This window comes from Narcine bancroftii, chromosome 14 (assembly GCF_036971445.1).
Source record: "Narcine bancroftii isolate sNarBan1 chromosome 14, sNarBan1.hap1, whole genome shotgun sequence".
Lineage (NCBI taxonomy): Eukaryota > Metazoa > Chordata > Chondrichthyes > Torpediniformes > Narcinidae > Narcine > Narcine bancroftii.
Window position 1 is genome coordinate 43,837,406 of NC_091482.1, and position 23,183 is coordinate 43,860,588.

At 42.4% G+C, this 23,183-nt stretch overlaps 1 protein-coding gene across 7 annotated transcripts in view; it reads right to left on the reverse strand.

Annotated features, from left to right (window-relative positions):
- The window catches only part of prtga (protogenin homolog a (Gallus gallus)), a 232,761-nt gene that overhangs the window by 11,122 nt on the left and 198,456 nt on the right, over positions 1–23,183 (reverse strand). For 6 of the 7 annotated variants that reach the window (XM_069911024.1, XM_069911022.1, XM_069911023.1 and 3 more), the window contains 4 exons: positions 20,862–21,032; positions 15,220–15,411; positions 11,584–11,707; positions 85–250 (listed from right to left, as the gene is read on the reverse strand). In XM_069911024.1, coding sequence (XP_069767125.1) covers positions 85–250; positions 11,584–11,707; positions 15,220–15,411; positions 20,862–21,032 — 653 coding nt within the window. The remainder of the gene's footprint in view (positions 1–84; positions 251–11,583; positions 11,708–15,219; positions 15,412–20,861; positions 21,033–23,183) is intronic. The other variant, XM_069911019.1, reaches the window with a different exon arrangement.

Sequence of the window (23,183 nt, forward strand, 5' to 3'; positions counted from 1 at the left end):
GCACCATCACAAGGAAAAGACTTCTGTCACTGATGGAAGGAAGAGGCAGGTAAAGTAATGACAGTAAAGCAGGATTAAGGTTACCTTGGTGTCCAAGTAGACGGTCCTGTGCATCATTGGCGTCAAGGTTTCAACGTTCTGCCATTGCTCCTCTTTCCTCTTGCCGAGATAGCTCCCAGTGACCAGTGGCCTCGCCACTTGTGCCAACGCAACACTTCCTTGTTGCTCAGCCTTGACAGCGTTGGACTTCCTGGATAAACAAAGATCCAGGAACCTCAGTGAAAATACCGTTATTGTTTGATATTGCAGGCATTGGAGATGGCCACTGTTTACTAAACTCAAAATTGGAGAATGCAAATAAATGACACCTTTTGGAAAAAGATGACATTTCAATAAAAACAATATTTCAATCCAAGGAATAATGAACCCAGGTTGGGGAGGGGATTTGTTCCTTCAGATAACATCCCCGCTCCCAACAATTAGACTCAAACACATTTTAATGTAACCCTTTGCCTGTTATCTTCAACATCGTGTCTGAGGTTTGGACCTGGGTTCGGGTTGTGATGGGTTGAACTGAAACTGGAGTCTTGTGCAGCTGAGGGAGCGCTGGAGGTGACTCCACGGACTCTCGGGGACTTTAAGGACTCTCTTTTGCTTCTCTTTGTAAGGGGTGAATCTTTGTCTGCCTCATGGCAGATTAAAGGCAATTTTGTGTAGTATTACTTGACAATAAATAGTACCTACCCTGAACACCCTGTATTCTGCCCTAAGATCTAGTTCTTTCAGTTTTTAAATTTAGACAAACAGCACAGTAACAGGCCCTTTCAGACCATGAGCCTGTGCCACCCAATTACATCCAATTGACCTACAACCCCTGGTATATTTTGGTGGGTGGGAGGAAATCGGACCCACTCCCCCCATCGGGGAAAACCCTCGCAGATGCTGGGAGAATGCACAAACTCTTTACAGACAACGCCAGGTTCAAACCTGGGTCACTGGCGCTGTAACAGTATTGCGCTAAACACTATGCTAATTGCTAACCATGCCGGGCAAGCCGGGCGACCGTGTGGTTAGATGAGCCGATTTGCCTCCCCAGGCGGTTGGTACAAGATGGTGTGGGGTCCCTCCTTCCCTTCTCTTTTTTTTTAAATTTTTTATTTTTCACACCATAACTCAAGATACAGTGCTGGCATATTACCAATTGAGATCCTACTTGAAGGACAAATTAGGAAGCAGTCTGAGTTTACCAGAGGGAAGTAACTTTGAATATGTGATTACAGATACAATGATACATACATTTTCCTTATACAGTGCCATTTTCTCCCCCCTCTCCTCCCATCCCACCCTCCCTACCTCCCCCCCATCCATTTAAAGTACAAAATCTAAGATACATTAAACCAGTCAAACAATGTTGTCATTCAATAAAAATAAACAAAAAATTCCACTGAGTCAATTCTTTTCATTTCCTTCTCCTTTCGTTAATTTAGGTAGTGAATGTCCCCGGTAGGTTTTCTCTATTGTGTTTCATGTAAGGCTCCCATATTTGTTCAAATATTTCAATATTATTTCTTAAACTATATGTTATTTTTTCTAATGGAATACATTTATTCATTTCTACATACCATTGTTGTATTTTCAAATTATCTTCCAATTTCCAGATTGACATAATACAATTTTTTGCTACGGCTAGAGCTATCTTAACAAATCTTTTTTGTGCACCATCCAAATCAATTCCAATTCTTTGTTTTTTATGTTACTTAGGAGGAAGATTTCTGGATTTTTTGGTATATTGTTTTCTGTAATTTTATTTAATATTTGGTTTAGATCTTCCCAAAATTTTTCTACTTTCTCACATGTCCAGATTGCATGAATTGTTGTTCCCATTTCTTTTTTACATCGAAAACATCTGTCAGATACTGTTGGGTCCCATTTATTTAACTTTTGAGGTGTAATGTATAGCCTGTGTATCCAGTTATATTGTATCATACGTAACCTCGTATTTATTGTATTTCTCATCGTTCCAGAACATAACTTCTCCCATGTTTCCTTTTTTATCTTTATATTTAAATCTTGTTCCTATTTTTGTATAGTTTTACCATTTGTTTCCTCATTCTCCTTTTCTTGCAGTTTAATATACATATTTGTTATAAATCTTTTGATTATCATTGTATCTGTAATCACATATTCAAAGTTACTTCCCTCTGGTAAACTCAGACTGCATCCTAATTTGTCCTTCAAGTAGGATCTCAATTGGTAATATGCCAGCACTGTATCTTGAGTTATATTGTATTTATCTTTCATTTGTTCAAAGCATAATAATCTATTTCCTGAAAAACAATTTTCTATTCTTTTGATCCCTTTTTTCTCCCATTCTCTAAAGGAAAGGTTATCTATTGTAAAAGGGAGTAACTTATTTTGCGTCAATATTAGTTTTGGTAATTGGTAATTTGTTTTATTCCTTTCTACATGAATCTTTTTCCAAATATTGAGTAGATGATGTAATACTGGAGAACTCCTACGTTGTACCAATTTTTCATCCCATTTATATAATATGTGTTCAGGTATCTTTTCCCCTATTTTATCTAATTCTAATCTAGTCCAATCTGGCTTTTCCCTTGTTTGATAAAAATCTGATAGGTATCTTAATTGTGCAGCTCTATAATAATTTTTAAAGTTTGGCAGTTGTAAGCCTCCTTGTTTATACCATTCAGTTAATTTATCTAGTGCTATCCTCGGTTTCCCCCCTTTCCATAAAAATTTCCTTATTATTTTCTTTAACTCCTTGAAGAATTTCTCTGTCAAGTGTATTGGCAATGGCTGAAATAGGTATAATATCCTTGGGAAAATGTTCATTTTAATACAGTTTATCCTTCCTATTAGTGTTAATGGTAAATCTTTCCAATGCTCTAAATTGTCCTGTAATTTTTTCATTAGTGGATAATAATTGAATTTATATAGATGGCCGAGATTTTTATTTATTTGTATACCTAGGTATCTTATTGCTTGCATTTGCCATCTGAATGGTGATTCCTTTTCTTAAATTTTGAGAAATCCGCATTATTCATTGGCATTGCTTCACTTTTATTTACGTTAATCTTGTAACCCGACACTTCTCCATATTCCTTCAATTTCTTATATAATTCTTTTATTGATAGTTCTGGTTCTGTTAAGTATACTATAACAACATCTGCAAATAAACTGATTTTATATTCCTTGTCTTTTATTTTTATCTCTTTTATATTATTTTCTGTTCTTATCAATTCTGCTAGTGGTTCTATAGCTAACGCAAACAATAAGGGTGATAGTGGGCATCCCTGCCGTGTTGACCTGCTTAAGTTAAATTGCTTTGATATATATCCATTTACTGTCACTTTCGCCAATGGCCCCTTATATAATGCTTTATTCCAATTAATATACTTCTCTGGTAAACTGAATTTTTGCAATACTTTGAATAAATAATTCCATTCTACTCTGTCAAAGGCCTTCTCTGCGTCTAAAGCAACTGCTACTTTTGGCGCTTTACTCCCTTCTACTGCATGAATTAAGTTAATAAATTTACAAATATTGTCTGTTGTGCGTCTTTTTTTAATAAATCCAGTTTGGTCTAGATTTACCATTTTAGGTACATACTCTGCTAATCTGTTTGCTAATAGTTTAGCTATTATCTTATAATCTGTGTTAAGTAATGATATTGGTCTATATGACGCTGGTGCGAGTGGATCTTTCCCTTGCTTTAGTATTACTGTAATTATTGCTGTTTTACATGAATCTGGTAAGCTTTGTGTTTTATCAATCTGGTTGATTACTTCCAGGAGGGGAGGAATAATAAATCTTTAAATGTTTTATAGAATTCTATTGGGAATCCATCCTCTCCTGGTGTTTTATTATTTGGTAATTTTTTTATTATCTCTTGTATTTCTACTATTTCAAATGGTTCTGTTAATTTATTTTGTTCCTCTATTTGTAATTTTGGTAGTTCAATTTTAGTTAAAAATTCATCTATTTTTCCTTCTTTCCCTTCGTTTTCAGTTTGGTATAATTGTTCATAGAATTCTCTAAAGTTTTCCTTGATCTCCGTTGGATTATTTGTGATTTGTTTGTCTTTTTTCCTCGATGCCAATACCATTTTCTTAGCTTGTTCTGTCTTAAGCTGCCAAGCTAGAATTTTGTGCGTTTTTCCCCTAGTTCATAATATTTCTGTTTTGTCTTCATTATGTTCTTCTCCACCTTATATGTTTGTTGTGTTTCATATTTTATTTTTTTATCTGCCAATTCTCTTCTTTTAGTTGTATCTTCCTTCATTGCTAATTCTTTTTCTATATTTACTATTTCCCTTTCCAACTGCTCTGTTTCCTGATTATAGTCCTTCTTCATCTTGGTTACATAACTTATTATTTGCCCTCTAATGAACACTTTCATTGCATCCCATAGTATAAACTTATCTTTCATTGATTCCGTATTTATTTCAAAATACATTTTAATTTGTCTTTCAATGTATTCTCTAAAATCCTGCCTTTTAAGTAGCATGGAGTTTAATCTCCATCTATACATTCTTGGAGGGATGTCCTCTAACTCTATTGTCAATATCAAGGGTGAATGGTCCGATAATATTCTAGCTTTATATTCTGTTTTTCTTACTCTATCTTGCATACGAGCTGATAACAAAAATAGGTCTATTCTTGAGTATGTTTTTTGTCTACCCGAGTAATATGAATATTCCTTTTCATTTGGGTGTTGTTTCCTCCATATATCCAAAAGTTGCATTTCTTCCATCGATTTAATTATAAATTTGGTTACTTTGTTCTTTCTGTTAATTTTTTTCCCCAGTTTTGTCCATATTTGAATCCAAATTCAGGTTGAAATCCCCTCCTATTAATATGTTCCCTTGCGTATCTGCTATCTTCAAAAAAATATCTTTCATAAACTTTTGATCTTTTTCGTTAGGTGAATATACATTGAGTAGATTCCAAAACTCCGAATATATCTGACATTTTAACATTACATATCTCCCTGCTGGATCTATTATTTCCTCTTCTATTTTAATTGGCACATTTTTACTAATTAATATAGCTACTCCTCTTGCTTTTGAATTATACGACGCTGCTGTTACATGCCCTACCCAATCTCTCTTTAATTTCTTGTGCTCCAATTCAGTTAAATGTGTTTCTTGCACAAATGCTATATCAATTTTTTTTTTTCAGTAAATTTAGCAGTTTCTTCCTTTTAATTTGGTTATGTATTCCGTTAATATTTAAAGTCATATAGTTCAGCGTAGCCATTTCATACTTTGTTTATCTTCCCTTTCCGTTTCTCCATCATCACCTTTCCTTCTTATCCATTTCTGCTTTCTTGTTTTGAACACTTTATAAGACAACATTTCTAAAACATCAAACATTTTCCTTATTCTCCTATTTAAAACTTCTTTAACCCCATTCTCCCCTCCCCCTCCTGAGTTGCCCTTTATCCCTTGTCGGGCAACCACATCTCCCCTCTCCATTTGGATTTGCGAATTCACTCGCAAACGTCAACTGATTTTGTAGTGACCGTAACTCCTCCCCACCCAGCCCCCCCCAGAAAAGATTTCAATTTTCATATGTAACAAAGTCACTCTTTTAATTCCCTCCTTATTCCCTCTATTCCCTTTCCCTCCCTTAATTCTTGTCTTTTCTCTATATATTTTCCTCTAAATACGGATACATTCATGTATACACACTATATATATATATATATATATATATACACACACATATACCCCTTTACACACATACATATAGTTCGTGGTCATTTTTACTCTCATTACATGTCTTCATCTCTCTGCTTGTTTTGTAGTTGTTCTGCAAATTTCCTTGCTTCCTCTGGATCCGAGAATAGTCTGTTTTGTTGCCCTGGAATAACTATTTTAAGTACCGCTGGGTACTTTAACATAAATTTATATCCTTTTTTCCATAAGATCGTTTTTGCTGTATTGAACTCCTTCCTCTTCTTCAGGAGTTCAAAACTTATGTCTGGATAGAAAAATTTTTTTTGACCTTTATATTCCAGTGGCTTTTATGTCTTCTCTTACTTTCTTCATTGCTTTCTCCAATATATTTTCTCTTGTTGTATATCTTAAGAATTTTACTAAAATGGATCTTGGTTTTTGCTGCAGTTGTGGTTTCGGGGCTAAAGTTCTATGTGCCCTCTCTATTTCCATTTCTTCCTGTAATTCTGGTCTTCCTAGGACCCTGGGGATCCAATCTTTTATAAATTCTCTCATATTCTTGCCTTCTTCATCTTCTTTAAGGCCCACTATCTTTATATTATTTCTTCTATTATAGTTTTCTATTATATCTATCTTCTGAGCTAACAGCTCATGTGCCTCTAACTTTTTTTATTAGATTCTTCTAATTTCTCTTTTAATTCCTCTACTTCCATTTCTACAATTGTTTCTCGTTTTTCCAAGTTATCCACTCTTTTTCCTATCTCTGACATGGCCATTTCTATTTTATTCATTCTTTCCTCTGCATTCTTAATTCTTCTTTTTATCTCATTAAATTCTTGTAATTGCCATTCTTTCACTGATTCCATATATTCTTTAAAAAAAGATATATCCATTGTCTTGCCTTTCTCTTCTTCTTCCATTTCTTTCTGTTCTTCTTCTTCTTCTTCCTCTGGGTTGACCATCTGTTGTTTCCTTGTTTTCTTTTTACCCTCTTCTTTCTTGTTGTCGTTATTGTCTGTGTTCTGCACCTGCTGCTGTGCTGCAGGTGTCTCTCTCAGCTGTGGAGATCGACTCCGCAGCTGTTCCCCCCTCCCGTCGGTGTGCTTTTTTCCATGCGCGGTTGTGCACTTTTACTCGGCTCCGCGAGCCATTTTTGTAGTCCCGAGCCCGGGACCTCCACTGACCTGAGGGAGCGGGCTTCTCTCTCCGCGGCAGGCCTCTTCGGACAGGTAAGGCCTTCACCTTCTTCTTCCGACATTCTTTCTTCCTCTTTTCTTCCCGTTGTTTTCGACTTTTCTCTCTTCGCTGCCATTTTCTTCTCACCTTTATTTTTACTTTATTATAAATTTTAATCTTGTACCTTTGTGCTTTGTGTTTTTTTTTTAACATTTCGGGAGAGGGCTGGAATTCCCTGACCGGCCACTACTCCATCACGTGACTCCTTCTCTCCTTCCCTTCTCAGGGGGAGCCTGCATTTGGCGACACACTTTGCCCGGGAGATGTCGCCAATTCCTGGTTGCATGTCACTGGGCAGGGAGTGACTCCGCAACGTGCTGACGTCACTCCCATACACCAGAGCATCCCAGACAGGAAGTGGGTCATCCCCTAAAAGCAGCGCGAGACATTCAAATAAAGTCATTTACTAGTTCACCTTTGTGTTGTGTGAACGTACTTCATTTCAGTAGTGCTGCCGTTAGCAGACACTACAGTGGTGACCCTGAAGGTTCCAACGTCTTCGGAACTCACCTCGAATGCGACAAAATGCAGGGTGCTGCTACTGTTACAATTGCAACGGCTACAACCAACACTGTGGGCATGGATTTGGTGCCCTTCTGGGCCAACCAGCCCAGGAACTGGTAACAATTGATCAGTCACAGTTCCAGGTGAGAGGCATTGTCTCGGAGGACACCAAGTTCTGGTGTCACGACTGCAGCCAAAGTAGGCTACTTCGGGGAAAATCCTTCAAAGGAGTGTAAGTACGAACAATTCCGGCATGTCCTCCTCGATTCCCTGGAACTCAGCTGGCATGAATGGATCTTCCACATCCTGAATGTGCAAGGCCCGGGCAATAGAAACTCCTCCGAGCTCATGCTCGAAATGGTGGCCTTAGCAGACGGGCACACAAACTGTTTCCTGTTCAAGGCCCTGTTCCTCTCCAAGCTACAGGTGCACGTTTATATCAGACATGGACTTCAGCGCTCCACACCTAGTAGCCAAGGAAGCAGACAGACTTTCCCGCACCCTGCAGTGGAGCTCGATACATGTTCTACTCCATCGGTGACTCCGGCTCACTACCCCACCCCCGCCAGCAGTAGCCACGGCCAAACCTCAAATAGAGCAATTACTGTTTCTACCACCACAAATGGGGCCGCAATACCAGGCGTTGAGTCCCTCCATGCTTGTACTCCAATGTCATGTTGAGCACAGCCACAGAAAACGAACATGCCAGCCGCTGATAGTGGCCTCAGCATTTGACATGCATAAAGGCCTACTCAACCTAAGGGATCAGCAGACAAGGAGGGATTTCCTAGTTGACACAAGTATAGAGTTGAGTACTTCGAGCTCAACGACAATCCTAAGGGCCTTGCCCTACATGCAGCCAATGGCTCCTCCATTCCAAGCTTCAGCACCCATCTGATCATGATTCATGCCACGGGGACTGTTTTCCATTGGAAGTTTACGATTGTGTATGTTGATCAAGCCATACACGGAGGTGATTTCCTCCGGAGACATGACTCCTGGTAAACATGAACAGATGCCACTTGGTCAATGCTACTATGTTCCAATCATACATTCCTTTTTGCCATTGGGCATCCACGTTCTGGACCACAACAATTATGCCCTTTAACTGGCCGAGTATCCGTCACTGTTGGCGCCCAATTTCCACGATGCTAAACCAACATGTGGCGTGGAACACCACATCAAAACCACTGACCACTAGTGTACACACGGGCATGGCACCTCCCGCAGGACATACTCCTCCAAGCCAAGACAGAATTTGCTGCCCTGGAGGAGTTAGGTATTGTCCGCCATTCAAACAGCCTCTGGGCATTCCCACTGTACATGGTCCAGAAGAACTCCGGTGTTGCTCTCTGTGTGGCGTCACAGTCCCATATAGATACCCCCATCCCACACGTCCAGGAATTCACTACAAGGCTTCAGGGTTGCAGGATTTTTTCGAAGGTGGACCTTGTCACGAAGTACCATCAGATTCCAGTGCATCCTAACGACGTCCCAAAAATGGCTATAATTACACCTTTCAGCCTTTTCGGTTCCTTCGGATGCCTTTCAGATTAAGGAATGCAACCCAGACGATTCAGCATCTCATGGATGTAGTTGGCAGGGACCTCAATTTCATCTTCATCTATGGATGACATCCTCATCGCCAGCCCCGACGCCAGCACGCGCAGAAACGCACCTGACTCGCCTTTTTGACAGGTTGCAGGAGTTGAGACTCACAGTGAACCTGGCTAAGTGCCAATTTGGCCTGGAAACGATTGATTTCTTTGGACACCGTATCACCAGCGAGGGTGTCACACCGCTGCCGGATAAGGTAGAAGCCATCCAGCGATTTCCTCAGGCCAAGCATGATAAAAGGCCTACAGGAATTCCTAGGGATGGTGAACTTTTATTATTGTTTCCTCCCAGGAGCAGCCACCCTCATACCACCCCTATTTGACCTCATCAAACTCGGCGACAAGACGCTCCAGTGGACCAACGAAACTGTTGAAACCTTCCAGGCAACTAAAGCAGCACTAGCGGAGCCCACATCTTTGGCTCATCCTGATTCTTCCTCCCCCGGCCCTTACAACAGACGCATCGGACAGAGTGGTCGATGCGGTGCTTGGGCAGTGGGTTGATTTACAGTTGCACCCCCGGCCTTCTTCAGTAAACATCTCTGGACACCAGAATTCAAATACAGCACGTTCAACAGTGAGCTGTTGGCCCTGCGCCTGGCAATACATTTCCAGTACATGTTAGAAGGAAGGGTTTTCGTCACCAACACAGACCACAATCCACTGATTCATGCACTCAGCAAGATCTCAGACCCATGGTCGGCGAGGCAACAACAACACTTCTCCTACGTCGCAGGCAAGTCCAACATTGTGGCTGACGCTCTGTCCAAATCAGCCATCTCTGCTATCTCAGGAGGACTCGATGTTGCTCAACTGGCCAAAGACCAAGCCAAGGATGCTGACATCCAGGACTACCATACTGCCATCACCAGCTTGAAGGTTAGCAATTTCTGTCCTTCACTGGGGAGCCTGACTTTACTGTGTGACATGCCCACAGGCTTCTCCAGACCCATCCTACCTGCAACCTGGTGACGGCAGGTGTTTGACCAAATTCACAGCCTGTTACATTCTTCGATAAGGTCCACAATCCACCTGCTGTCCATGTGGCATAGCCTCCGCAGTGACGTAACTCTATGGCCTAACACTTGCTTGGACTGCCAGTGTGCCAAAGTGCACTGACAAACCAAAGCCCCGTTCCATAGGTTTGCCCCGGCGCAATTTTGACCACGTATGCGGTATTTATTCACAATAGTCGACTGTTTTACCTGTTGGCCAGAAGCGATACCCATGCCCACATGTGACACAGAGACTTGCACCAGAGCTTTCTCGTCCACTTGGGTTGCACGCTTTGGCAACCCGACCCACATCATCTCGGACCGAGGGGCCCAGTTCACATCTGTGCTCTGGTCCAACCTAGCTAAGTTCTGCAGCAGACGTTTACACCACACCACGGCCTATCAACCTCAGGCAAATGGACTTATCAAAAGTTTTCACTGCCATCTGAAAAGAGCCCTGAAAGCTCGACTACAAGGCCCGAATTGGATGGATGAACTCCCATGGGTGCTGTTAGGAATTTGCACAGCACCAAAAGAAGACCTACCAGCGTTGTCCGCTGAGATAGTGTACGGCTCCCCGCTTACTATCCCAGGGGACATTCACTTCAACCCTCCCAGCCCACAACCCAGATTCTTAGATACCCTCTACTGCTCGAGGGAACAGATGGGTAAGCCGAAACCTCCGCCACCTTCCCAACATGGCTTCCCCAGTCTGCCACGCCCTTCGACTTTGTTTTCGTTTGCAGAGGACAACGAGGAACACCCCTGCAATGCCCCTACGAAGGCTCATTCAAGGTATTACAGCGCGACAGTGTCGTTTTCACCCTGGACATCAGTGGGTAGCAGGACATGTTTACCATTGACGACCTCAGGACAGTGCATTTGGACTCCTGGCTCCCCAGGTCAGACACAGAGGCCGCCCACCTAAAGAAGTACTGTGACTTGCTCAAAGGGTGGCAGTGATTCTGGGGCGGGTGATGTAGAGGGCTAAGTGACCGTGTGGTTAGACGGGCCGAATCGCTACCCCAGACGGTTATTACAAGTTGGCGCGGGGGCCCCCTTCCCTTCTCAGGAGAAGCCTGCGTTTGGCGACATATGTTGCCTGGGAGGTGTCGCCACTTCCTGGTTGCACGTCGCTGGGCAGGCAGCGACTCTGTAATGTGCTGATGTCAGTCCCTTAGACCAGCATGCCCCAGACAGGAAGTGGTCGTCCCCTTAAAGTAGTGCGAGAGATTCAAATAAATTCAGTTACTGGTTCACCCTCATGTCGTGTGGACATGCTTCATTTCAGTAGCACTGCCGTGAACGACTGTTACACCACCTTCTTTATGCCTCTGTGAGGAGTTCGTATGTTCTCTCTCTGTGACCACGTGGATCTCCTCCAGTGTTCCAGTTTCCTCCCACATTCGAAAGGCACATGGGGTTGGCAGGTTAATTGGTCACATGGGAGTATTTGGATGCCGCGGGCATGTGAGCTAGAAGGCCTGTTACCCTGCTGTATCTCTAAATAAAATACATTTTGAAACAGTACCTTGCTTTGCTTCTATAGAGAAGGATGAGGATGCAGATAATGATGCAGGTCAAGGCAATGCAAACTCCAACAATAATCCCAGTCATTGACTTCTGGTCCAGCTGGTAAAACACGTCCGAGTCTGCTATGGGGATAAATGTGAGAGCTGAACAAAACCGGACATTAATTCAGCTTTTGTCAACACTTAATTATAATAGTGATTCCATTATGATAAGGGACAGAGGGCACATACACAAGTAGAAACTACCACGTCATTCAGTTTGTTGATTCAGATCCAAATGGATTGAGGAAGGGAAGGCAAAATTTCACCCATGATCTGAGCAGCAGGAGGCAGAAGTTCTAACTTACAACTTCTGTGTTCCTGATATTCACTGGTTCCATATTGACCCTGTATTGTAGGCATTAACAACGTCAGAATGAATCAAATTCTGATTTTCATGTACAAATTGTGAGTAGCAGGGCAGAAAGTGGTGGGATGGAGGGGATGGCAGATGCTGGGGCCAGGAAGCCCGAAAGGAAGGACAGGAAGAGACAGGTGAGAGGTCACAGCAAGACAGAGGGGCTGAAGGGTGTTTACTTTAATGCATGGGGTATTGTGGGCAAGGCAGATGAACTTAGAGCCTGGATTCGTACCTGGATTATGAGACATGGATACAAGAGGAACAGGGTTGTCAACTAAATGTTCCTGGGTTCCATTGTTTTAAATGGGAAAGAGAAGGAAGTGGAAATAACATTGCTAATCAGGGAGAGTGTCACCGCTGCACTCAGAGGAACTAACGATGGGTTCAGCCACTAAGGCAGAGTGGGTAGAAATACAAAAGATACAGTCACTATAGTCATCTCAATTGTCACTGGGTGTTGGAGGAACAGATGTGTTGACAGATTATGGAAAGTTGGAATGCAACAGGGTTGTCATTAGGGAAGACTTTAATTTCCCCAATATTGACTGGGACATCTTTCATTCCAGAGGCTTAATTGGGGTAGAATTTGTTAAGTGCATTCAGGAGAATTTCCTGAAGCAGTGTGGAGATAATCCAACCAGGAAGGGGCCACACTAGACCTTGTATTGGTAAGTGAGCCCAGTCTGGGTATCAGAGTTTCAGTGGGGGACATTTTGTGAATAGTGATCACTCTTCCTTAACTTTCAAGATAGTTATGGACAAGGATAAGCTTCGGCCCTGGAGAAAAGTACTAAATTGGGGGAGAGCAAATTAGACATGATTAGACAGGAGCAATTTTACCAACTCACCCACCTCAGTTTTCATCCAAGACATTTATATTTATTGCAGAAAGTTGATGAGGATAGGATAGATGTCTGGTCATGGTGGGCTGGTGCAGAAGGTGCAGATGAGATCATGCGATCCATAAAGGGTTTATAGTTTGGATGGCAGAATTAGCTGGCTCAAAGAACACAGAAGGTAATGGCCAGTGGTGTTCTGCAGGGATCAGTGTTGGGGACCTCTGTTTGTGAAGTCTCTCAATGACTTGGATGAACAAGTAGGTGGTGGATTAGGAGGTTTGTAGATAAAACAAAGATTGCTAGGACAGTTACAGATGATGGGCAGAGAAATGGCAGATGGAGTTTAAGGCAAGTGTGATTCAAATGCAAGGGGAATGTGTACAGTCAATGGCAGGATTCTTAAAAGTATTGATGTCCACAGCTCATTGAAAGTGAACACACGTTGATGGGTGGAAGCGGATATGTTATTTAAGAGGGTCATAGATCGGCACATGATTAGGAGGGGATCTGTGCACATAGCAGAGTTGTAGTTTGATTTGGACATTATGAAGGGCCTTATCCTGTGCTGTATTGTTCAATTTAAAATGTTCTGTGTAAAATGCTGAATCTTCATTAATAAATGCACTAATACAGAAAGGACTAATAATCTTCACTGTGGTATCTGTGATACTAATCACAGCAAAAGTCCGTTATGTAGATGTTGGCAGATATATTTTTTGTAGCAGTCAGGTGTCACCATTACAGTGCCAACAACCGGGGCCAGAGTTTGAACTCCACGCTGTCTGTAAGGAGTTTGTACATTCTCCCTGTGTCTGCGTGGGTTTTCCCCAGGGGCTCCGGTTTCCTTCCACTGTTTGAAATGAACTGGGGGCTGTAGGTCAATTGGGTTTTAATTGGGAGACATGGACTCGTAAGCCGAAAAGGCCTATTACCATGCTGTATGTCTAAATTAAATTGAAACTTAAAAATCTTGGAAAGAGAGTTAAGGCAGGAAAACACATTCATAGAGGGGTTCCTGCTGGCTCAGAAGCTGCTGAATCAGTTGGTATTTCCCAGGTAAATTAGAAAATTCTGGAAATGTGGCAAGTTTAGGCAGCATTCTGCAGAGAGAAATGTTTCAAATTCAGGACTCATCATCAAGTCTCCAATCTGACGTGGTCACCTTTCTATGCTCTCGCAGATGCTGCCTGGCCCACTGAGTGCTTCCAGCATTCGCTGGTTTTATTTCAGATTTCCAAACTCTGCAGTCTTTTGAGTTTTAAAACGATAAACGATTCTCTCAGGCATTTCTGAAACTTCTCCCAGCAGATCACTGCTGCCAGTTTCCATTTAAGTAACACCAGAAGGTTCACTTTATTTCCATTCCCCACAGATTCACGGCCACGTGAATGGTCTAAGTTTAACTTGTCTCGTGAAAGTACTAAATTGAACAGCTGGAGGAAGCAGCATCCGTGGAGGCAAAGGGGTGGTTAACATTTTTGGTCGAGACCCCGCAACAAGACTGAGACTACAGGGGGAGATAGCTGGGGGTGGGGGGGAGTAACGGAGGGGTTGGCAGGTGATGGGTGGATCTGGGGGAGTAGATGGAGCCAGGTGGGGTAGGGGGAGATGCAGTTGGATGACAGACACTGACGATGATAGCTCAAAATGAATAAAACATGAGGAAAAGTGAGCCAGGTGAAGGTGGGGGGGGGGGGGGGGGAGAAGAGGCAACGGGTGGGGGGGGAGGGGAGAGAAGAGGCAGAGGGTGGGGGAATGGGAGAGCAGTAGGTGGGGGGAGGGGAGAGAAGAGGCAGAGGGTGGGAGGTGATGTGAAATGAAGAGTTTGCAGAGCTAGCGAGGAAGCTGAATAAGGGAGGGAACCATGTGAAAGAGGGAACTAAACTGTGATGGGGATTGGGGTGGATCAGAAGGAAAGAGAAAGGAGCTGAGGGTGCAGTGGATGTGACATTGGGAACTCCATATCATCAGGCTACAGACTACCAAGTGGAAGGCAAGGTGTTCTCAATTACATTGGACCTCACCTTGCAGGAAGTCGAGGATTGGTCACTGTGGGAATGGGAGTTGACATAGCAGGCACCCAAGGGCTCTAGATGGCCATTGTGGACAGAGATCTGCCAGCCCTTGCCTCAGGTCTGCCCCATTTCTCGTGCAGGGCATCTCCCTCGTACACTCTGCCCCATTTCCAAAACACTAACCATGTCTCTGTCTCCAGAGACATGCCTTACCCACTGAGTTCCTCCACAGTTTGCTTTTTGTTCCAGATCACGGTGTCTGCAGTCTGTTTCCAGTTTAAATTCCTGCATTTTCTTTTCGTAGCTGAGATTGTCAACACCTTACTGACAAGTGTGCCCATTTAATCTACTGTGAGAAAGGTCTAACACTGGGTTACTTACCTTTAGCCTCTGCACTGTTGAGAGAGCCAGACCACTTTGGCCCTTGATTAAAGTACACATTCTCCAGAGCAGGGATCACCAGTTCTACGACATTGGAAAAGGGTCCATCTCCTATGTCATTTGATGCAGATATTTGGATGAGATAGACGTTTTCTGGAACAAGGTTCTCCAGTAAAGTCATCGTGACTGTTCCTAAAAACAATCGTAATAGTCATGGATCAGGTAGTTTATGGTGATAGGATTCTCTGAAAACAAAGACAATAAATGATTCGTTAGCTGCCTACTTCAAAATATCAGACTTCTCCCAAATGGAAATGAATATACCTGGCAGATCACTGGTACAAACTCAGCAAGGTAGAGTACAGTAAAAAATTGGATTAAAGTTTGTTTTATGTGGAGAAGATTGTTAAATTACCCAACATTTGCCTCACATCAGCTGTACAGGTGTAATGGATTGTACAGGGGTAATGGATTGTAGTCCTGGCCTAACACCACTTGTTCTGTACAGGGGTAATTGGCTGTACGGGGGTAATGGATTGTAGTCCTGGCCTGACAGCACTTGTTCTGTACAAGGGTAATGGATTGTACAAGGGTAATTGGCTGTACAGGGGAAATGGATTGTACAGGGGTAATTGGCTGCACAGGGGTAATGGATTGTAGTCCTGGCCTGACAGCACTTGTTCTGTACAGGGGAAACAGATTGTACAGGGGTAATTGGCTGTACAGGGGTAATGGATTGTAGTCCTGGCCTGACAGCACTTGTTCTGTACAGGGGAAATGGATTGTATAGGGGTAATTGGCTGTACAAGGGTAATGGATTGTAGTCCTGGTCTGACAGCACTTGTTCTGTACAGGGGAAACGGATTGTATAGGGGTAATTGGCTGTACAGGGGTAATGGATTGTAGTCCTGGCCTGACAGAACTTGTTCTGCACAACCTGTTCTTTCCAGCGGCAAAAGCCAGATGTCATTCACAGCCAGGGTGATGGGGAGCAGGCAACATGGTAACACACACTCCACTGGAGGAACTCAGTGGGCTGAACACCATCAGTGGGACAAAGTCAACTTTACAGCCATATCCCCTCATCAGGGCTGCTCACACAAGCCAATGAACATCTTCAGTGAGAGGAATACCTCACTTCCTTGTGACATTCTGCCACTGAGCTGACCTCTGACCATATTATCTATCTGGAGCAGTGAGATGTAACAGGAGCTGGTTCAAGGCTGGTGTTCTGCACCATTGATGCAGTTTCTGACTCCCAGAAATATTTTTATAATCTCCAAGGAAAATGTCTGGAATATTTAATGAATATTCTTCACTTCTTGACTATGAGATAGAAGCAGGGTCACCTCTCTTACCTGCTTCACTATTCAACACCTGCATTTTCCCCACTTTGATTCCTTCAATAATATGAAAATCCATCAAATAGTTTCTCCCTTGAATACCTTAAGTTACTGAACCAGCACGAACCTCTTAGGTGGAAAATTCTAAGACTTATCATCTCTATCCAAAATGGTCAACATCTTACTTTGAGACAGCCAAGGGAATATCAATGCAACATCTACCTGGTCAAACCCTATGAAGATTTTGTTCACCTCAGTAAGATCACCTTTCATCCTTCTGAACTTGAGGGATTATAGGTCCAGTCTGTTTAACCTCATCTCACACAACAAACCCGAAATGACAAGATAACTCACTTGTTTCACCCACAACTTGGTCAAAGCCCTGGAACACCTGGACAGCAAAGACGCATACATCAGGATGCTCTTTATTGACTACAATTCAGCATTTAACACCATCATCCCCTCAAAACTGATCAGCAATTCCAAGACCTGGGAGTTAACATCCCCAGTGTAATTGGCTCATGGATTTCCTCACCTCCAGACCACAATCAGTGAAGAATGGAAGAACTTCTCCTCCACAATCTCTATCAGTACCGGAGCACCACAGGGCTGTGTTCTTAGCCCCCTGCTCTACTCTCTTTAAACCTACTACGTGGCTTGGTAAGCCAATAAACACCATCTACAAATTTGCTGATAGTGGGTTGTACAAAGGAAGGGGATGAGTCCACATACAGGAGGGAGATTGAAAACTTGCCTGAACGGTTCATCAACAACAACCTCGCACTCAATGTTACCAAAACGAAGGAGCTGATTGTTGACTTCAGGAAAGGAAAGCCAGTGGTGTACAATGATCAATGGGGGATCAGAGGTGGAGAGGGTGAGCACATTTAGGTTCTTGGGAATCATTATCTTGGAGGATCTTTCCTGGACCTAACACACCAATGACACCATTTACATCGTGAAAAAGCACGTCAGCACCTCTACTTCTTCAGCAGTTTGTGGAAGTTTGTTATGGCATCAGAATCCCTGGAAAATTTCTACATATGTGTGATAGAAAGTGTGCTGATCGGCTACATCACTGTCTGGCAAGGGAACACCAATACCCCTGACCATAAAGCTCTCCAAAAGGTAGTTATCACAGCCCTGGGGATTACAGGCAAAACCCTCCCCACTATCGAGAACATCTAGGGAACGCTGCCATCGGAGGGCAACAGCAATCATCAAAGACCTCACCAAAGACTTGCCCCACCACATCCAGGAACAGCTGCTCCCCCTCCACCATCAGACTCCTCAACAACAAAGTCAATCTGAGATTTGTTTAAGAAACCTTGTGCATTCACTGATTTTCTTTGTTCTCTCTGTATTGCACAGTCAGTTTGTTTAAATTCATTATGTGTTTACAGTTCTTTTGTTTGTTTATATGTTTACATTGTGTACAGTTTATTTTTGCACTACTAATTAGTGGTAATTCTGCTGCAGCCACAGGGAAAAGGAATCTCGGTTGTATGTGATGTTATGTATGTTGTTACGGGATATGTTAGAATAGTTAAGGATAAAATAGGTCTTTAAAAGAGATAGGTTGTGGGGGGTTTAGCTTAGGTTACACTTTCACAAACAGAGTAACATCTCATTTAAAATACAAGAGCCTTGCTGATGTGTGACATTGTGTCACCAGTGACTTAGCAGAGATGATGGAACTGCTTTGGAAAGGACTTCACAAGGAGGTGCAAATAGAACAAAGTCCCCAGATACTAATAAGATCTTTCAAACATTGGGTTTGAGCCCTGTAAGAAGTTGTATGGTTTTTACAGGCAGAGAAAGGAAAAACAAATAGGTGATTTATCTTCTGGAAAGAGAGAGAGAGATAGAGTGAGAGAAAGAAGTCAGTTCTACAGCAGCAGTTGAGGCTGCAAAATGGCAAGCTGGCAGGCTTGTTGAAAGACTCCATTTTGAAGACGGGTAATGTGCATATGTTCAGGAAAGTTCTCTGTGTCACTATCCAATCATTCATTTTTCTCCAAGTTCACCGGTATACTGTGCACAGAATTCAATTTCCACCAGGCTCTAGTGCTTAAAGGTAAATGGTTACCACTCAGGAAGATTCTTGTTGGTTTCAGAGAGAAATTTGTTGCTTATTGGGACACACACAAACTGATATCCTCCAATCAGTCACTTCAGTGTCTTGCCAAAGAAATTTGCCCCATCATGGGTTTTCCAAATGATAACTTCTTCGTCCAGGTCACCACAGAGTTCCTCTTGTTTCCCTTAGAAACACTCTAGCCAGCCATTTCCTCTTGTAAGGACTACAAGGGTTTTGTACAGACTGAGCTCAGAACCCACAACCCATCTTCAAAATGGGGTCTTTCAACAACCCTGCCAGCTTGCCATTTTGCAGCCTCAACTGCTGCTGTAGAACTGACTTCTCTCTCTCCAAACGAGAAATCACCTGTTTGCTTTTCCTCTCTCTGCCTGTAAAAACCAGGGCTCAAAACCCAATCTTTGAAAGATTTTATCAGTATCTGAACAAGACTTTGTTCCATTTGCACCTCCTTGTGAAGTCCTTTCCAAAGCAGTTCCATCATCTCTGCAAAGTCACTGGTGACACAACGTCTCACTTCAGCAAAGCTCTTGCATTTTAATTGAGATGTTACTCTGTTTGTGAAGTGTAACCTAAGCTAAACCCCCACAACCTATCTCTTTTAAAGTCATATTTTACCCATAACTATTCTAACATATCTTGTAACACTGTCTTCTGACAATAAATCTGAAATCTGAATTGTGCAGGTGGAACAGGTTTTTTGGCCTAACTTGCACACACTGACCAAAATGTCCCACCCACACTTGTCCTATCTGCCTGTGTTTGGCCCTTATCCCTCTAAACCCATCCCATCCATGCATTTGTTCATTTTTTTTCTTAATGTTGCAATAGTCCCTGGTTCGACCACCTCATCCATACACCCACTACCCTCTGAGTACAAACAAGTTACTCCTTGGGTTTCTGTTAAATTTCTCCCCCCTCCTCTTAAACCCACGTCTTCCGGTTATCAATTCCCCATCTCTCCTAAATTCACAATGTCCACCAGGAACCAGACAACAAGTGAACAGGAACATTTCACATCACCCGGAATTGAAAATTTAACAAAATTCCTCCAGTATCATTGGGCCTCGGTCTCACAGCTGAGAAAACAATCTGCATCCTACCTTCTCCAGAGCGATTAGAGATGGCCAATAGTGAACACAACAGAACATCCCATGAATGAACAAACATTTTTATAATAGTATCTATATGAAGAAGAAACATGGCAAGAATATAAAATGACCCCGTGTGATCAAGGTCTACTGTTACGCACACCCTCACTCTTCGGAGAACATTAAGGATCTGTGAGTCCGTCTCTGATCTGGCACAATCAGAACCAAGCAACAATGAAAATACAGAGTTTCAGTTACAGTGCAAATGGGACAAGCTGTACATACTTTTGACACCAGTCCAAGATGCAAGGTCAGGGGAAGATATCAAATGTGTAATTAATGTTGGCATTCAAATAACCGTGAAAGCACAGTTACTCAAGAGCTTATAAATGGAGATGTAGGCAAACCAAACTTGTGATCAGTCCTCTCTGTAACTCCTCACATTAAATAATCATTTTATTCATATTATATATTGTGAAATGAATTTGGTTGTATTTTGACAAGTAATAGACTTAACCTTAAAATACGATTTAACAATTCAGTAAAATATCACTAGGGCACACTTATAACACCCAGAGGGAATAAAAATGCTCTTGTACTGAACCCTAGACATAAATGTTTGATGTATATTTCAACTTTTGCATTGTGCCTCGTACAAATCATCTAAGCATTCTCCTCAGAACAAGAATAACAAATTTAGGCCAGTATAAATATATTGTCCCGAATATTAAGAAGTGAGACAGATGTAAACACACACCAACTCTGAAAGCCATAAACATTTAAATAACTTGCCCACCCAGATGCTATAACCCAACTCAATGGTGCCAACTGTCCAGGTTCAATGTGCAGAAGAACCAGTCTGCAGGCCCTGTTCAATCGGAATCATCAGGCCATATGGATTTTCTAGTTAGTTTAGGGAGTAAACTCACAATTGACCGTAGGAAGTTGGTAGATGAAAGGTCCTTATGCCTTGAATTAATTCAAATGAATTGTCTACATAATCCTGAGATTCTCAATTTAATTAATTAACCTGACATGAGAGTTCACATCCAGGCATTAACAGCTTCAGGCTTTCCATCTGAACAAGTACACATGCTGAGTGAAGCTCACCTTCCCTGTGGAGCACCTGCCACTCGCCTGCAATCCAGGCCTTCCTGGAAGCGTACAGGATGGTGTAACGGGTGATAGCTGTGCGGGTATCTTCAGGGGGTTTCCAAGAAACGAGAGCAGTGCCTTCCTCTATCAAAGTGGCTTTGACCCCTGAAGGTGGGTGGGTTGGAGCTGCAAGAAAAATTGATAAAACTGTGAAGCAATAGCCATAACTGCAGACCAAGATATCGAGGCAGTCCAAAATATTATCACAATATAGATCAGGACTTTGTGCAAGATTTGGAAAGAGGTTATTAAATTCTGAAACATTTCATGCTCACTAATTTCCAAAAATCTGATCTTTTTTTTTAATGCAATTGACAAGAAGCTCAAAATCCTCCAGGATGAGGAATTCCAGAGATTTATGGATGAATATTCTTCTTGTTACGGACCTAAATGGACCACCCCTTCATGTGAAAACACAACCCCTAATTCTGGACTTCACAGCCAGATTAAACATTTTTTCCCCTCAATCCTGTTTAGTCCTTCAGTATTTATGTCCCAATAAGATCACTGCTTTATTCTTCTAAACTCTACCAAACAGAGGCCACACCTGCTGTCCCTCTTCACTCATCAGACCCTTCACCTGAAGAAAGGGTCTCATGAATCTTTGATGGATTTCCTCTGGAAAAAAAAGGCAATCGACTAAAATCATACAAAACATGGTCTCACCAACCCCCCTCGATAATTGCTGCTAAGACATCTTTACTTTTGAACTCCAATCCTCCCACAGTTAAGGTCAACATACCACTTGCCTTCATGCTGACCAATCATAGGTGTACGCCAGTTTTTGCACTGGCCTGTTTGCACACCTTGCCCTCTTTGAAATACAAACATAGAATTTCCATGTTCCCACTGGAGTGGATACCTCACCTGTCCTACTTTGGACTTCCTTTGCCACATTGTTGTCCGCACACTAGCAGCTGAATTATCTGCAACCTCTCCACCTCCTTGTGTAACATATTTCCACATCATTTTGGGCCACCAACTTGGAAATATAACATTCGTTGCTCTTGGTGAATTTGTTGCAACAGATTTGGGCCTGATGCATTAATCCTTGACGTATCCCACACATCACAGCCTGCTAACCTGAAAGCTATATTTATTGCCACTCCATTCTATCTATTAGCCAACCTTCAATCCCACTTATTCATAAAGATTGGCAATTAGTACTAAATTTGGGAGTACCCTCAAGGAACTTTGCTGTCCAATCTAGTTTTATTCAGAATACATTATGACAATGAGTTTATCATCATACATGTTGTACAGAGTACATATGCACCAAATTATTACTTGCTGCAGCCAAACAGGTCCTTGATGAAAGAAACAATATACAGTATTAAAAAAAATACAAAATATAAAAATAATAAATATTCAGTTAGCATGGAAAGAAGTGGGGTTACAATAGTGCAGACAGTCTTCTTGTGGTGTCAGAGCAGTTAATGATTAGTTTAACAAGGAGTGGTTCAAAAGCCTGATAGTTTTTGGACCTAGAGGTGTTGGTCTTCAGGCTTGAAGGGAGCAGTGAGAAGGGATTAATGCCAGGGTGCTGGGGGTCCTTTGTGATGTTGGCTGCCATCTTGAGTCACTGCCTCACATAAATCTCTGCAATGGATGGAGGGCGGGTGTGTCGGGAGTCTGTGATCAACCTGGCTGTGTTTGCTTCCTTCTGCAGCTTTCTGTGTCCCTGCGCAGTCAAGTTAATGCACCAGGCTGTGATGCAACCAGTCAGTTACTTTCCACAGCGCACCTGTAGAGGTTTGATGGAGTGTTCAACAACATGCCAGATCTCCTCAGACTTCTTAGAAAGTAGAGGTGCTGGTGTGTCTTCTTCCTGGTTGCCTTGATGTGCATGGTCAAGGAGACGTCTTCACTTATATGGACTTGCAGAAACTTGAAGGTTCTGACTCTCTCCACTTCCATCCCATCAATGGTCTCCCCTCCTAAAATCAACAATCAGTTCCTTGGTCTTGCTGACTTTGAGAGCAAGATGGTTGTTCTGGCACCACCCAACCCGATTGGTTCCTGATCTCCATCCTATATTCTGACTGATCGTTTCCAGTTATTCCGCCAACAGCGATGGTGTGGTTGGCAATCTTGCGGCGTATTGGAGCACAGTTTACAATTACTTATGCCTTTTAGATAGAACCCAACTCACTCAGTAATGGCCTGTTAGTAACAATGCGTTTAAAATTGCGATTAGAAAAATCATACCACACATCAAAATCCCTTAAATCGTGGAATATGCCAAAGGAAAAAACAAATTTGACACAACAAAATCAA